Below are 17,841 nucleotides of genomic sequence, written 5' to 3' on the forward strand. Positions count from 1 at the left end.
ATGGCAAAACAATACATTTCCTTCCTTTTCTTTTCTTTTAAACATGATTTTGTTTCCAGACTATGAACATCTTTACTGGCCTGATCAAGTTTGTCATTTTTTAAAATGCTGCACTGTAATCAAGATGTAATCTAATTAATTAGTAATCTAATTAATGTCAAAGCCTAATATTACCTGATCAAATACTGGATTCATCAAGCACCTCCTTTGTGTATTTTTTCTGGGGCAGAAATTCACTTTGATTATACACATTGTATTTAATTTTAATTATGGTTACTGAAACAAGCCAGCTTCAAATAATGGCTGATGGTTGACTTGTTTCAAGTATGTATAAGAATAAATACTGTTTGTTCAGGAGCTGGAAAATGGCAAGTTTAAGGATGGTTTCTGTAATGCCAGCCCATACTATACATTAATGGAGACATTGTGGCATGAGTTTACATAATATTTTTATTATAAAGGTCTTACAAAGTAATGGAACAGCCAAAAGTCAGAAATGTTTTAAATTTTTTAATTAGCGGCCAGCTGAAAAAAATGCCTTAAACTTTTGTTTTCTGTACTACTTAGTTCTAATCAATCAAAATGCTCTAGAATTTAGATCAACAGTTTTCAAATGCTGTGCCACAGCATATTTGTGTGCCACAAAAGGTTAGCTGGCATGCTGATTCAGCAAACCAAAATAAACGACAGAAAGTGCTGTGCCGCTGTGCAGCAGCATAGCCAGAATCCCACTTCCATTACACCACAGTGGTAAATTGCTTCCATTTTTCTTTCTGGGTCCCAGAAACCTGTGATGTCAAAGGCCCTTTGGTTTTGTGACCCAAAGTCCTGACTATAGCATGTGTACTCTGAGATGAAAAAGATTAAAAAATACCACACTAAATTTTCAGACAGGGCTTTTTCCTAACTACCGGACTCCCACTACTTGGGTTAGTTAGAATCAATTGCCTACTTTTGCTGTTGTTGACATTGCTCCTGCCATCTTCATCTGGGAATTCATCAGTTTTGTCTGAGTTGACATGGATGTAACTTTTGAGCTAACAGCGTAGGTCCGAGTTTTCTGTTTTCTCAACTGCACAAGCTGTTTTGCTAGAACCTTACAGGCTTCTTTGTTTCCTGTTTTAGCCATTTTCTTTATTTCCAATTCCTATTAATTGAAAAAAAATGTTGATTTTGAACCTTATTTGCATTTGTATTTTATCAATTATCAATATAAGTATTATAATAGAAACATTTACAGTAATTGATTAACTTGTACTTGAATACTTTAGAATAGAAAAATATCATTTTACTAATGGTCTCGTACTGTAAACAACGAACTAGTTATTTGATACACTTACCAATTGCTTTTCTTGTCTCTCCAAAGCTGCTCGATCTCTTCCTATAGCCCTCTGCGTACCTCTTAATTCTTTATTTTGTTCTTTAATTATATCTAAAATGCAAAACATTTACGATTAATTCATAGACATTAAAAACATGAACAAACAAGAAATTTTCTAACTGTGAGAAAGTATTCTTAGCTGGATTGTTTTTCTTATTTCAAAATGTCACCAATTTTTCTTAGATTTCTAGAAAGAAAAGAAACCAACTTTTCATCCATTTGCTTTGGCAAATATAAATATAAATCTCCATGTTCCTTCTACTTTTTAAAAAATCTTATATTGCTGCAATTTAATACTCATCAATCTCTAAAGTAGTCCTGTACTCTTTCTAATACATTGACAGAAAACTCAGTTGTGTGTAGTCACCATTATCTGTCTCCCAGATAAATAGGAGCAGTAACTCAAATAAGTTTCACATGGTAAATACATGATAATTCATGTTGTCTAATATTCTTATTTATTAATGGCAGCAACTAATATTGGTCACATGGGATGGAATAGAGAAAAAGGCGATAGCAAAAAAGATACAGCATCCAATTTTTCAAAACTCCAGGAAACATAAACCAACAACAACAAAAAAAACCCTCATAGGCATGAGTAACATAAGCTACCTTAAACTGCTGAAATAGCACTGCTATGAGTAGTTTGTGAAATAGCATTAGGGCCAGACAGAATTCTGTAGGACGAAAGTATTCAATAGAATGGGGGGAGGTCACCATTGGAAAAAAAATTCCATGCCTCATGTACTTTACGAATTGCTATATGGACTCTTTTTATGACCAGATTGGATGGATAGATTTGACTTGGCACAGCATTACTGTTATGTCTAGCATTGTACAAAGGACTTTAAAAGTAATGACCGACACTCTAACTTGAGTCCAGAAGCCTACAGGCAACCAATATAACCAATTTATTTTAAAACAGATTTCAAAGTAAGTTTTTTTCTGCCTTGGGAGGGTTACCTTTGGGGGATCTGGCTGTCAGATTTTATAGCAGCTGCAGCTTCTAGTTGCCTCCAATAACAGCCCTAAGAAGAGTATTACAGTAGTCCAAGTGCCTGCCTGTAAGGTATGACTGTTGCCAGAAAACATATTCTAATGTTGCAGCATAAAAAAGAACTATGAAACTTATAGTTTGATGAATTAAAACTGAACAATTTATTGCCAATAATTTTCTGTGCGTTCACCTGAATAAAAAACCAATTAATTAAAAAAAACTTAGTGATTTTTCTAATACAGGAAAGGTGTGTGTGTGTGTGTGTGTGTGTGTGTGTGTGTGTGAGTAGGCGTATCAGTTTAAGTTTGAAGATGTGAACAGCAACTAGCATGCATGTCTGTTTTTATATCTTCATATTCAAAATTTACAATGTTTTACAAGATAAAATTTAAATTAGTATAATTAATTTTCATACAATAAACCTTAAGAATAAGACAACTGAGCATAAATCAGGCAAGCACAACTTCTCTTGCATTAAGATTGGTGAAATTTAAAAAAAAATATATTTGGCATACATTCGTATAAGTATAGACAGCCTTTAAAACAAAATTCAACATTAAACTTAATTTTAAAATTATATACATATCATTTTTAATTCAAATCAAGAAAGAGGGTTTCACTAAATCTATCTATCCCAGGATACTTTGTTTTAAAAAATGATATATTGAATACTTTATTTGGCCAAATGTGTTATTAGACACCCAAGGAATTTGTCTCCAATGCAGAAGATCTCATGTGTAAATAACAACAACAACAATAATAATAATACCAATAAGGGGAAATAAGATAAGGATAAGTAATAATACTACAGCTATTACATGGGAAAATACACATAGACATTAGACAGCAGAGATGAGAATTAGGTGTTCAGCAGTGATGGCCCTAGGGAAAAACTGTCCCCATGTCTAGTTGCTTTGGCTTGCAATGCCCTGTAGCACCATCCTGTGGGGAAGAGTTGAAACAGTTTATGTCCAGGTTGTAAGGGGCCAGCAGATATCTTCTCAGCCTCCTTATATATAATGCAATTCAATCAACTATTTTGTGGTTGCTCAAGTACAACTCAATTACATATACAAATAATGCCAATGAAATATTAACTACTACCTATATTTGTCTTAATTGGCTAATGTCTATAAACCAATATTTTTTTCACTAGAATAATCAGACTATGTCATAATAGATTAAAGAAAGATTCAGATAAGAATAGTATTTCAGCAACAGGAAGACTAACTTTAGAATTATATATACAGTCCAACTTCCTTTTCATAAGCTTGGGGGAAGGAGGTTCTCAATTTTTACAGTTTTTATATATTGTAAAGGAGCGCACAACATATATACATCCATCTCTTTGCATCTGGTATCTTTAAAAAAAAAATGTAATACATTTCATAATGTTGTTATTGAATGCCTATTGGCTATATTATAACCATTTCAGGAACCACCTTTAAGTAAGATTATCTCTTAAAGCTGCATTTTCCAAACCGCATTCTACTACTCTTCAGAACTGCAGTCTTGAAAATGCATACCTAGTGTGGCTGCTGACTTAAGATTTCAATGACAAAATACCTTCCACTCTCTTGGTACCACCTTATTTGTTAACGATATTGTGCATATGCCTGGCTGTTCTTTGAAATCCTGGGTGGTTGAAACTACAACTCCTAAATTTGGGCCCTTCTTTTGCTGAACCAGCTCTGTGTGGCAGAAGCAATGCAATAGGTGGTGTGGGTAGGCTGATGAAGGCTGTATAAGTAAGACATTCTTTTTTCCAATTCTTTTTTGCCGGAGTGTATGAAGAATGCTTTTTTATTCATTCAAACATAATGAAATGCTGGAAAGAAATATCGTAAACGGGTTAGAATTCTGTCAGTCAGAAAGCTATATCTTAGACTAAATCAGAATAGCACCAAGTTTAGTGTAACTAACAAAAGAAAGATCAAATTGAAAAACTAGTTAGATTTGACCATAGTTGTCTGAGTAAAAATTCAAGAAATTTCCCAATACAGTTCAAATGGAGAGGACAAGAGACAGTGGCTTGAAATGCTGTTAACTGCTCTGTTCTTAAGCAACCTACTTCTATTCTTAAACTTACTTCTAGATGACTTGGAAGATAAACTTACCGTATATACTCGAGTATAAGTTGACCCGAATATAAGCCGAGGCACCTAATTTTAGCACAAAAAACTGGAAAAACTTATTGACTCGAGTATAAGCCTAGGGTGGAAAATGCAGCAGCTACTGGTAAATTTCAAAAATAAAAATAGATACCAATAAAAACTTTCACTAGGACAGTTGAGAATAAGTTTGATGTTCACAATTTCCTCTTTGAAAGAGACCAGTAAATAGGGAACAAGAAGATGAAGAAAAAGAAGTGTGTTTTTTCACACTTTTCACACTGCAGTAAACAAAAATGGCATCATAGGAACAGGCTTATTCTCAGTCCAAAGGTTTGTTTCTGATTTCTTCCCTGATTTAAGGGAAATTTGGGAAACGATCTCACTATCATGAAAGGTTTAATTGATTCACTAACCCAAAAGAAGATGATGACAGTGGGAGGCAGGAGTCACTCTCTCCCTTGCGAGAAAAAAGCAAGAGCCATTCTTATGATCTCTCTCTCTCTCTCCGTAATACAGTCAAGCCCTTTCCAGCACGCGCGATCTGCCACTGCCGCTTTGCACCTTGCAAATGCAAAATCCCGGGGTTTTTGCATTTGCAAGGTGCAAAGTGGCGGGGGCGGATCGTGCGTGCTGGAAAGGGCTTGACTGTATTCCGGGAGAGAGAGAGAGAGAGAGAGAGAGAGAGAGAGATCATAAGAACGGCTCTTGCTTTTTTCTCGCAAGGGCCGGGCACTGGGGGCTTGCAAGGAAGAGGGTGACTCCTGCCTCCCACTGTCATCATCTTCTTCTTTTGGGTTAGTGAATCAATTAATTTGGGAAATGATCTCACTATCATGAAAGTCAGTGTTTTCTGCCCATGGGGCGTTTGGAAGAAAATGCCCCGCGGCATATCCACGTGCATGTAAGGGGAATCAGAAATCCCGGCGTTCAACGCCTAGCACGGCAGAAGAGAAAACGCAGCTGTGAGCAAATACTGGGAAAACCTGATTGATCAAAAGGAAAGAGGCAAAAGAGGGAGGGGTGGTGGTGGACGGAGGTCCCACTGGTATTTGTGAAACACTCGGTCAGCAGCGCTTAAAGTTAACATCCTCGCTCCCACCCACCCAAAGCCACGAAGTCCCCCAATCGCGCATCCCAGAATCACCCTCCCCTCAGGGGGCAGCAAAGCGCCGGTGTTTCCCGAGACAAGCTCCGCCGTGCAATGAAAGCGCCCTGGCTCTAGGGTCGTGGGCTCAGAAAACAATGCGAGCCGAGGTGGCTTCGGCTCCACTCGGCTTTGTTTCCTCAGCCCCAGCTGCTTTCAGTCCGCTCGGGAGGAGGAGGTGGTGGTGGCGGTGGCTCACATTGTTTTCTGAGCCTGCGAGCCTAGAGCTCAGAAAGCGCGAGCCGCCGCCACCACCTCCTCCCCTCCTCCCGAGCGGACTGAAAGCAGCTGGGGCTGAGGAAACAAAGCCGAGTGGAGCCGAAGCCACCTCGGCTCACATTGTTTTCTGAACCCACGACCCTAAACCAGGGCGCTCATTGCACGGCAGAGCTTCTTGTCTCGGAAACACGGCGCTTTGCTGCCCCTGAGGGGAGGGTGATTCTGGGATGCGCGATTGGGGACTTCGTGGCTTTGGGTGGGAGCGAGGACTGACGGAGTCCGCGAAGTGGGGCTTGCCTGCCCTTGCTGGCTGCCTCTGCTTCCTTAGGGGCGGGGAAGGGGGCTCATCTGGACCAAGGGTGAGTCTCCCCTCAGTTTCCCCTGAAGGATCTTCCTCCGCTTTTGCCTTCTCCCTACGTCTTCCCCTGTTAAAATCCCCCCACACACACACTTATTTTCAGGCAGATAGATTTCGTGTCTGAGCATTCTCACATGAGGGTGGGTCTTCCCCCTAAAACAGTTAAAAAAAAAAAACAATATATCCTCATGCAAGAACTTTTCTGCTTCTGATTACCCCCATGCTTACAAGTTGCAAAGGAAGCAGGGAAGCGGCTGCCCAGCTCCGGAGCTCCACACCATTTTTTTTTTTTTCAGAGAGGAATCTCACTTGAGTATAAGCTGAGGGATTTTTTTTCAGCACAAAAAATGTGCTGAAAAACTCGGCTTATACTCGAGTATATACGGTATATTAAGGGGATTGGAAGTCATTCCCTTCATGCTATCCTTACCATATTTTTTTTTACAACAGATTGTCAGAAATAAATTACATGAAAGGGACTGGGGCTGTTAATCTATCTTTTCATCAGCATAATATGATTATGGATAATTTTGTGAGATCAATCATTGACAAGATTATTGCCAGGAAATGGAATGACAAAAGAGACAACTAGAATATCCGTGGATAAAATGTGAACTTGACTAAACAAGGCGGGAACTCATCATAGAAATAAGAGCTTCTTACTTCTTTGCATGTATTTCATCAGTGGACAATGACTCAGATGTGTCATTTAGAAGGATCAATTTCCCTTTTGAGGTATTGGCAAGATCTACCAACAGGCTGCTTGAGGGAAACCTGGAGCAACATTTTGCTAATAAAATTAGTCAAAGTTGCTCAAATTTTGACTGCAGATGTGCAGAATCCCTGAAAATAATGTAAGTACAGACTTGGAATACTATCTGGAATTAATTTTATCCAATGCATTGCACGGAGGTAGGTGGAATGCTAGGAAATATCTGTGTTACCCTTTTGGAAGTCTGCTATGCTCTGCCTAGAGAGATCGGGTTTGGGTCATGTGGTTGTTGACATGTTGTTAGGGAAATGGGTAATATTCAACAGGATTTTCTTAGACCCAGCTATATAAAATAAATGTCATACAGTTTTTCAGTTCTAGGTAAGATTGTTAAAAGAATGGTAATCTTCACATAAAAGCATCCTAAAGTAAATGGATCATTTTTAATCAGCATGGGAAGAAATAGTACTGGTCATACTGGTGGACTTGAAGCTGGTTCCCAATATAGTAAATACATCCGTTCTGGTGTTCTTAGGTGTCCCAGCAGCATCTAATATTACTTTCTGGGCTACCTGAAGGCTTAAGTTCAACCCAGGCAAGATAGGATGGTTATTGATTCTGAAACCTACCAATTCTGAGGTGATAATTTTAATGAGGTTGTAATGGCCCCGAAAGAGGTGGTTTGCAATCTGAGGTTCCTTTAGAAATAGTTTCGACTTTGTCGTTGCAAAGTTGACAGTTTGTATTGCCAGTGGCTTTGCTTTCATGGCATTAATTTGTCATGCTTGTTCTTGAGCAGCAAGTATTAAACTTTCCATTTCTTTCTTGATAGTTTCTATCTTAAGCCATGCCCATGTCAAGTTGTCATCACATTTTCCTTCAATGTTTTTTAAGCAAAGCTTTGGTTTTCCATCTATTTAATCTGTCAAGCTGTTTTTCCTTATATTCTGTCTTTGTTTCTGTTATTTCTATACTGTTCTCAGTTTTCACAGCCTGCACCAATTTTTCTTTATTTTGTTCACATAATCATTCAAACTTCGTTTTTCTTTTTATACATATATTAATGGCTTTAATTATGTTTCCAGAAGTCAGCTTTGATTTTAATATTTTGCAGATCATCCTGATGTATTTCTTTTGTGTTGACTTTGATTTTTCCATTCAAGATGCTATCATTATTATCATTATTATTATATCCTATATGGCTTGAACCAGGGTATTCCCTCCCAAGACTATGTGAGAGATTGTGGAAAAGCTGAAGACGACGTATCTAGATACGTCTTATTTTTCTCAGAATAGGCAACTCGGTCCAAGATGGGAAAAAACACTCAAAGAGGTTCAGCCTTAAATTAACTCACTACAACTGAGATTCGCCATTCCTCCTGTAGTTTTCAAGATTCTGTATTTACCCCTATGGTTATTCTGTTCCTCCATTAAGGCAAATAAAGTTCTCTGAAACAGTGACTCAGTCAGTCACAGATTGTCTTCTAGTTTAATGGAATCCATATCATTATTGCTTCTTTGGTTATTGCCAATTACTTGGGACTTGGTAATGTATTTTCCTCCCTAACCAAGATGAATAGGAAATAACTGGGAATAATTTCCTTTCTTAACGGAAGGAATAATTTCCTTTCTTAAGAGGATGTGTAATAATGAGGAAGACACACAAAGGTGGACCTCAGGGTCTGTCCTCATTCTTATGGCATTCTGAGGAGTAATGAAAATCTGGGCTTTTGATGATTAAGCTGGTAAGGTAGATGCTATTATTGTCCTGTATTATAAGAGTTCCATTGTTTTCATTATAATAAGCTTTATTCTATGCTTTATTTTGTACTTTGCCTAGAGCTTCTAAAGTGAGACAGCTGATAAATCTTAATAAAAATATTTAGGTTTTCATGTACACCATTATGAATCCATGTGGAATGTGCCAGTATATTAAAAACTACATACTAAACACAGAAATATGTTCTTCCTGCCTATTTTTAGTTTGCAAAGTAATGAATTACCTGAATTAATATATTATGCCACTAATGTTACTATGTAAATAACTGCAGTTACTTCTAAACAGATTGTTTTCTGAAATGCAATATTAACTAATATTTATGAACAATTTTATTAGGATATGTTCCCTTAGAGATGCTATTGGAAACACATTCATATCTATCAATTAGAAGCAATATTTTATTAACTATAAACACAGAGTAGGTAACAATAGTGTCAATGATTTATTTTTAAACAAAGATTTAAAAAAAAAAAAAACCTGCAGTGTTATCATTTGTTATACTTTGGTTGAAAACACAAACTGTATCTTCTTTGACTAAAAGAAAATCAAACGACAGTCTGGGAAGATTAGAAGCAGAGGTTCAGCTTCTAAAGAAAATGAAGTTTTTAAATTATACAGCTGCCAGTCAATGATTACATTTATCTATTTCTTTGTAAAAAACAGTTTGTGGGGTTTCTTTTTATGCCTAAGGCCATTTCAAAGTAACATACAATAAAACCAAAATAATTCATTTGCAGCTCTTCCGGAGTCAGACAATTTCTTCCTCTTCTACAGAGAAAAGGACAGTCTTTTTCTATTAAAAATCCCATTTCTTTTGAAAATGAAATATTTCCAAAGTAAGTTCCATCTTGGTTTCACAATCTAAGGAAAAGGACAATCAATAATGTTAGGAAGTGCTCCTGCTTTCCCCAAGCCAAGCTAGATTGTGAAAAATGAATGAAGTATGAATTGTAGCCATGGTTTTATTTTAAAGCTTATATTAATCCTCCTTGAAATATAATTTTCCACACCAGTAACATTTCTAAAATAGTCCAAAATAAAATTATTTCAATAATAGATATTACTAATTTGCAATTATTGGAGTATAGTTTTAGGAATGATTACATCCATCTTTCTCTCCAAGAAACTTATTTTCCAAGACACAGTAACTTAATTTATTCAATTTAGCATGGCCATCTAACCCAAAAGATTCTGGGTCTTACAAAATCTATAGAAAGAAGTAAAACAGCTAAACCAATTAAAAGACACATAAACAGATGCCCTGTTATAAAACAATTAGAACCGGTACTACGAAATACAGTAAGAGTTTAAAAGTAACGTATTCCAAGAGGCTTGTTAATAGACTATACAAGGAAAAGGATTACTATGAAAAGGCTAGCCTCTAAGGCCCTAGAGGATGAGCATAAAAGACATGTAAAAGAGCTACAGAAAATCACAGAAAAAGGACATCAAGTTAAAAATGGATATAATTAAACACAAAATGGGTCAAATAGAAAAAGAAGAATTAGCACAGAAAATTAGAGGTGCTAAACAGAACTACTTTGAAGACGCAAATAAACCAGGTAGATGGTTAGCATATAAATTGAGAAAGGAGAAAGAATCAAGGAAAATATTGCAATTAATAGATGACCAAGGCCAAGTTTGCTATGGTAGTAAAGAGAAGAAGGAAATCATTCAAGACTATTATGGGAAACTATACAAGAGAATATTGATGAAGAGAGAGTCAAGCAGTACTTAAAGAATGCTAAGTTACCTCAGATACCTAAAGAGACTGAAAAAATGTTAGAAAGCAACATAATGATGATGGATGATGCACTCAAGAAGCAAAATAATGGAAAGCACCAGGCCCAGATGGACTTCCGGCAGAATTTTATAAAACATTACAAGAATCATTGAATCTTCCATTGTTAGAAGTTATGAATGAAGTTATGTTAAAAAAGAAGATACCTAAATCATGGTCATAAGCCTATATTACACTTATTCCTAAAGAGGATGCCGACCTATTACAAATTAAGAATTATAGACCCATTTCCTTACTAAATGCAGACTACAAAATCTTTGCTTCAATATTAGCAGAAAGATTTAAAAAATATTTAAATAATTTTATCCATCCTGATCAAAATGGATTTCTGCCAAAGAGACAAATTAAAGAAAATATGAGAGTAATCTTGGACACCTTGGAATACTACGAGGCACATCCTGAAAAACAAATGGCTCTGATATTTTTAGATGCACAGAAGGCATTTGACAATGTGAATTTGGCGATTCATGTTATTATTGTTGGAACAGATGGGTTTTGCTAGAAAATTCATCCAAGCAATAGAAGCTATATACTATAAGCAAATGGCAAAGGTAATGATAGAGGGAAAGCTGACAGACTCTATTAATAAGAAAAGGAACAAGACAAGGGTGCCCACTATCACCTTTGTTGTTTGTGTTAACTTTGGAAGTGTTAAACAGAAATATTAGAGATGAAAAGAATATAAAAGGAATGAAAATTAAAAAAGAAGAATTTAAGCTGCAAGCATTTGCGGATGACCTGGTTTTCATCTTAGAAGACCCTTTAGAAACAGCATCAAAATTGATAGAAAAGATAGAGACATATGGAAAGGTGGCTGGTTTGAAAATAAATAAAGATAAGACAAAGATTTTGACAAAGAATATGCTATTAAGACAAAAGGAAGAACTGGCAGACCTATTGAAAATTCAAGTCACGAATAAGATCAAGTATTTGGGGATATATTTGACAGCAAGATGTAGTACATTAAAAAAGAATAATTATATTGAACTTAAACAGCAGATAGCACTAGACTTGGAGAAATGGGAAAACTTACAACTCTCACTAGTAGGGAGAATCTCAACAATCAAGATGAATATATTACCCAGAATTTTATATTTGTTTCAAACAATTCCAATTAGGCTTGGAAAAGACTACTTTGAAGATTTAAATAAAATTGCATTGAAATATATATGGCAAGGTAAGAAAGCGAAAATAAAGTTAAAACTTTTGCAAGATGCTAGAATTAGGAGGATTTGGTTTGCCTAATTGGGAATTGTACTACCAAGCTACAAATCTGATGCGGGTTAAAGAATGGATAACACTAAGAAATGCTAGATTGTTGACATTAGAAGGACATGATTTGTTGTTGGGGTGGCATGCTGTTTTATGGTACAAAGGAACTAAAACACAGGGGTATTTTAGAAGACATTATATACAGGAGTCTCTGTGGTTAAACTGGGAGAAGACTAAAAGACAATGTTATTTGAAAATTCCAGTCTGGCTATCGACTATTGAAGCTTTTTCTTATCCTATAATATATAAAAAGGAACAAACAGTTAGATATGGTGAAATATTGAATGAAAAGGGTGAACTTAAATATGTACAAAAACTAGAGGAACAAGGTATAAAGATGAATTGGTTCTCATATGCACAAATACATTCAAGGTATGATAAAGATTCTAAAACAGAAGGTTTCTATGACTGACTTAGATAAGATTTTGACAGGTACTGATGAAAAGGTGATTAAAAAATTGTATGGATATCTATTAGAAATTAAACTAGAAGAAGAACAAGTTAAAGAAACTATGATTGCTTGGGAGAAGAATTTTGGATATGGGATTGATCTAGAGAAATGGCAAAAATTGTGGTCTCAAAAATTATAAAATGACATTGTCAACAGCATATAAAGAAAATTTGTATAAGATGTTTTACAGGTGGCATTTCCCCCCGACAAGAATAGCAAGAATGTTCAAGAATAAATCCAAAAAATGTTGGAAATGTCATCAGACACCTGGCTCATATTACCATATGTGGTGGACTTATGTGGATGCCAAAAAATACTGGACTAAAATCCACATGTGGTTGGAGAAAATGACGAAAAAACATATAGACTTGAAACCAGAAATATTTTTATTGGGAATTTTACCTGAAATATATAGTAAAGATTTGAAATACCTGATTGTAAATGTATTAACAGCGGCTAGGATTGAATTTGCTAAAAACTGGAAAAATGAGAAGATACCATCACAGGAGGAAATCATTAAGAAAATATTGGAATGTGCTGAAATGAGTAGATTGACATTTGAAATTAGAGAACAAGAGGATAAACAATTTTATAAAATTTGGGATATTTTCTATCAATGGTTAGATAATAAAGTACAGTAATGAAACATGTAGATTTCTAGAAAATAATAAATATATAAAGATGTACTTTTTTATTATAACTACAAAACGATTTTAGGATAGATTTGGGATGATAATATGAACTGTTATATAATAAATTAAGTAAATTATGGTTATCTTGTATAACATGAATGAATAAAAGTATAGTCAAATGATTGATTAATAATGATACTAAGGTATTTAGTTTTGGATTGACAATATGAGATTATATGCAATGTAATTGTAATTGAAGACTACGAAATGGAAGCACAAAAATAATTTGTAAACCAACCGGCACACTGTATGTACACCTATGGAAGACAGCTCGATGTTTTTATGTTTTGTTTGTGTTTGTTTTTAAAAACCAATAATTTTTTTTTAAAAAAAGTAACGTATTCCAGAATGAAAACATGCACAAAGATGAAAGCAATAATCTTAAACCTGCAGTTCAATTTAATTTACATTAGTCAAAGTTAAATAAGTATTTCATGATAACTTCTGTTTTTGCAAACTATACAATTATAAACTCCTACTGAAAACTGACTAAGCTTAGGTTAGAAAACCATGCTGATAGTTGGATCTTAAATGAGGTTTTTAGGGGAAGGCTTTAATTCATTAGAACAAAAATAGCTTGTTTTTGACATGATCTTAAATTTGACACAAAGTTTTTTCTATTAAAACAGAGAAACATTAAATGAAGATTTTATATATACAGTAAAGAAACCATTATAAACAAATTCAGAATGATCAGACAAATGATCAGAGTAATATACCATATACCATACATTTACCATACACAAACACACATGTGTATATATGTTTGTATACATAACTGAGGCAATGGAGAAAAAGCAGGCCTCTTCTTGTCTTATAGGCTCTGTCGGCAGCTTTTGATACCAAAACTATGAGGAATGAAGATAATAAGAGGTCCACAGGCTAAATTATATGAACAATTAATGGAACTAGGTATATTTAGTGTAACAAAGAGAAGGTTAGGGGAGTTATGATAGAGGTCTTCCAATACTTGAAGGGCTATCATGGGCAAGAGAAGGTCAATTTATTCTCCAGAGCACCTGAGGAAAGGACAAGAAGTAATGGGTAAAAGCTCATCAGAGAGATATCAAAACTGGAAATGAAGAATTTGCTCATTGTGAGAATGAATAATCAGTGGAGCAGCTTTGCTCCAGAATTGTTGGTGCTCCATCATTAGAGATTTTCAAGAATAGACTGGACAACCATGTGACCAGGATGGTACAAGGTCTGCTGCATTGAACAGAATTAGACTGTAAGACCTCTGAGGTCCCTTCCAGCATTATGAGTCTATGTTTTGTTCTACATATATTCTAAAATTAGTCTTATATATTCTGGTCAAATATATATCTGAACTGCTTGTTTCTTAATTTAGTTAGAAAAATATGTCTTAAATAATTCTGGATGGCCTACAAATAAAATGTATTAGACAAACAAAAAAAATGTGATATAATTATGGTACCTTATGAACCAAATCACAAAACAGATGTCAAGTCCACTAATAATCTGGCTATAAGGACTGAGTGGAAATTTTGGGAATACCTGGGAGGAAAGCTGTTTCACAGACTATGATAGAGAGGGTATCTCTCCTGCATCCATCTAGATGAAAGTGTTTTACCCAAGAGACTCAGAGCATATTTTTCTTGACAGATCTGATGGGATGGGAAGTGGTCTTGCAATATATTTGCAAGTGGGAAAAAAGCAACAATCAAAAATAAAGAATCCTGCCTTGGGCAGGCGTTAGACTAGAAGTTCTCCAAGGTTACTTAAAGCCCCATAATTATATGATACAGAACTTTATATTACCATGTTTAGATTAAGGAGAGATTCTGTTGACATCACATTTCAATTCCCGGAGAGCAGACTGAATATCAAACTAAGAAGATACAATTGCTCATGTATGTTGAGACCTGTCAACACCAGCATTTTTTCTATCTGGGCAAGCAATGCCAGGAAGATGATGATTTTAGAGGTCTTTCTGGACTTATGAATCATGTTTGACCAGGAAGTATAACTGGATGCATAATTTTCATTGATGCATTTTATAACTTTACATACCACAGAATAAACTATAACTTTTATCTTCATTATCACCAATCATACAACCTAGTACACTTTATATGGCTACCTTTAAAGTCTTAAAGGAAATTTCAATGTTTCAATAATGCAATGGCCTATACAATTCCTGACTTAAATCCTGTTCCTTATTTTACTTTTCACCATTTCTTGTTACTGATATAATTTGGGGAACAAGAGTTTATTTTTAATTGTATTGTTGTTTTAATTTTGTAATATAACTGCAAATTTTTGAGAGTTATTTTATTACTATGAAATTTACATTAAATATAAATTTTAAAATAATAAAATGTATTAGTGGTCTTGAAAATGGAATTTTGGAATTAATCTTATTCTTGGCAACTATATTGTGCATTTTTAAAAATTTTTTAATTAGTTCTCATAAACAAAGCTACAATAATTTTATTTGGTGTCCTGGTTTTCTGCCCATTCATTCTTACTGTCACTACTTATACCTTTAATATTTATTTTGTTTTGTTATCACAACTATTTTGCATGGCAGAACAATGCATAATATAGAAGGTCATCTTTATCACCTGACTGGCCCAAATTTTAATAAGTAATCTCAGAAATTTCTATTACCCGGGAAAACTTATGTAGAAAACATGTGTTCTGTGAACCATTGATACTATCTGTAAAGTGAATTCATGACAGCAAGAATATTAGTGGCATATAAAAACAGAAACTGAAAAATACTGCCTCCCCTCCTTTCATTTTTACAAACACTAGCTTTCAGAAGCCACATGAGTTTATCAATGATAGTTTGGATTTGTTTGCCAATGTCTTTTCCATGAATTCAACAAGAATTCATAGAATGTAAAAAGGATGCTACTTTTGCATAACAATCTATTTTCAAATTAAATCAATATGAAAATTGTGAAAATTAGAAAACTTAAAAAAAGCCATGCATGCAAAAATATTCAACATTACATTCCGAAGCTCCACCACTATTGTAATTTAAGTCTCAGCTCACAATAAGAAAGCAGCATTTGTTTCAGTCATAATAAAATTCTCTTTTGCCCAGATATAAATTATCTGCTTCAAAGCAGTTCAAACATTCCCCTGCAGTTATCTATTCTGTAGAGGAGGGGAAAAATTATTTAAAATGCAGAGACTTCTGCCTTTTGATCCTGTTATTGTTTGAGCTGTGATAACTATTAATAGCTTGTCTGTCTGTCTGTCTGTCTGTCTGTCTCTCTCTCTCTCTCTCTCTCTGTGTGTGTGTGTGTGTGTGTTCTCTTCAAATAAAAATATATGGAAGAAAATGAAGGTGTACTTTTTATTTTCCAAGAAATATACAGCAATGCCAATGGGAAAAAATATTTTTGGAATACTAATCTATCTTCTCTTTTTAAAAAAGTTTTTTTTTTAAACTACTTTTTTTTCCTAACACTGGTGTGCCCTGGAAAGTTCCTAAGTAAGGATTTTTGGTTTTTAATTTCTAAAAAAACCCTGCTTGAAACACAATTTTCAAGATTAAAAAAAAACTCTATTTAAACTATTCCTAGCAATGTTTTCAATTTGCTATAAAAAGCAACTTTTAAGTATCTCACATCCTTTAAAGAATACCTTGTTCTATTTGAGCAGTTTAGTTCTCTATAAAGTTTACTTAAAAGTACATACAACAGTTATCTAAGAGATTATAGCTTCCTCAAATTCCTTTAGATTTAAATTAGTTTCCATGAGAATTGTTTCAGTCTAAATGTTTGGCTTAATTTCATTTGTTCAACAAGGTTTATATATGTATAAAACAACTCAAAAATTAAATAACCTGGTAAGTTTGTTTCTACTAATTCTATAGACTATTTCAACATACGTTCATAACAACAAGAGTCATTCCACTCCCTTTCCCCCTTTTTTAACAATGCAAATGAACACTCAAAACCACCTACATATTTAAACCTAGTACTGTACAAGTCAAGCTTAAAGTGAGAAACATGTAGACCAAAGGGCAAGGAACCCAACCCAGAAAGTATCATGACTACAATTTAATGTCCAGAATATTTTGGCAATCAATATTTTTGGCTGGGAGTGTGGGGGGCAGGATGGACAGTCATGGGTGGGGTGGGGTGGGGGGAGCAAAGACAGAATTTCGCCAAGAATCTTACAGGTAATGGTAATAAAATACAAAATGGGAGAGTTTCGCCAGGAGCAACATTTGAACTATCACCCCTTTAGTTTCGTCAGGAGCAACATTTCTATCACCCATTTACTCCAGAACGTTGTCGCAGATCAGTTTCCTACCGTAAAAGCTCTTAGGAAACCCTGGAGCCAAGTTAAGCTAGGGGACCTGTGCGCCTCTGACATCAGAAGTGGGCTACACAACCGAAGGGAGCTATAGGAAGAAGTACATCGTTGAGAAATTAAGGGAACCTCTATTGCAAAAGGCGCGGCAACCCCACCAAAAAATAAAATAAAATAAATAAAAGCAGATTTCGGCCTCACTCACCGTCCACCGTCTTCTTCTTGAAAAGCGAAGCCATGGCGGCGTCCCAAGACCGAAACGAGTGGAGCCGCCGGCCTCCTTCCTATAGTTCTCAGGTGACCAGGAAGCTGCTTCAGCGCAGAGAGACGGAACGAGGAAAAAAAACCCGCCTCTCTTACTTCTGAAAACGCCAAGGCCGTGGCGTCTGGCAGCGCTGGAGGTGGAGCTGGAATCGGGCTAGACTGGGAGGCGTTTCCCCGCCGCGTTCGCCCCTTGCCTGCCTTTCCAAGGGCTGCGGCTTCAGCTGCGCGCAGTTTTTGGCGTGATAAGAGCGCGCTGAGCGTCAGCTGGGCTGCTGCCGAGGCTGCTGTTAGTCCTCCAGAACTGTCGCCTGTTAAGGAGAAGCACTAACCCGTTCCTTGTATGAACACAGCCTATTTGGG

The 17,841-nt window shown here is 35.5% G+C and overlaps 1 protein-coding gene across 1 annotated transcript in view; it reads right to left on the minus strand.

Annotated features, from left to right (window-relative positions):
- Window positions 1-17,516, minus strand: part of CHMP2B (charged multivesicular body protein 2B) — a 21,478-nt gene extending 3,962 nt beyond the window's left edge. The window contains exons 1-3 of the mRNA XM_026700680.2: window positions 17,423-17,516; window positions 1,341-1,432; window positions 953-1,147 (exon numbers count right to left, since the gene is read on the minus strand). Coding sequence (XP_026556465.1) covers window positions 953-1,147; window positions 1,341-1,432; window positions 17,423-17,456 — 321 coding nt within the window. The 5' untranslated portion in view covers window positions 17,457-17,516. The remainder of the gene's footprint in view (window positions 1-952; window positions 1,148-1,340; window positions 1,433-17,422) is intronic.
- Window positions 17,517-17,841: the final 325 nt, after the last annotated feature.

This window comes from Pseudonaja textilis, chromosome 7 (assembly GCF_049901715.1).
Source record: "Pseudonaja textilis isolate UNSWEBS1 chromosome 7, rPseTex1.2, whole genome shotgun sequence".
NCBI lineage: Eukaryota > Metazoa > Chordata > Lepidosauria > Squamata > Elapidae > Pseudonaja > Pseudonaja textilis.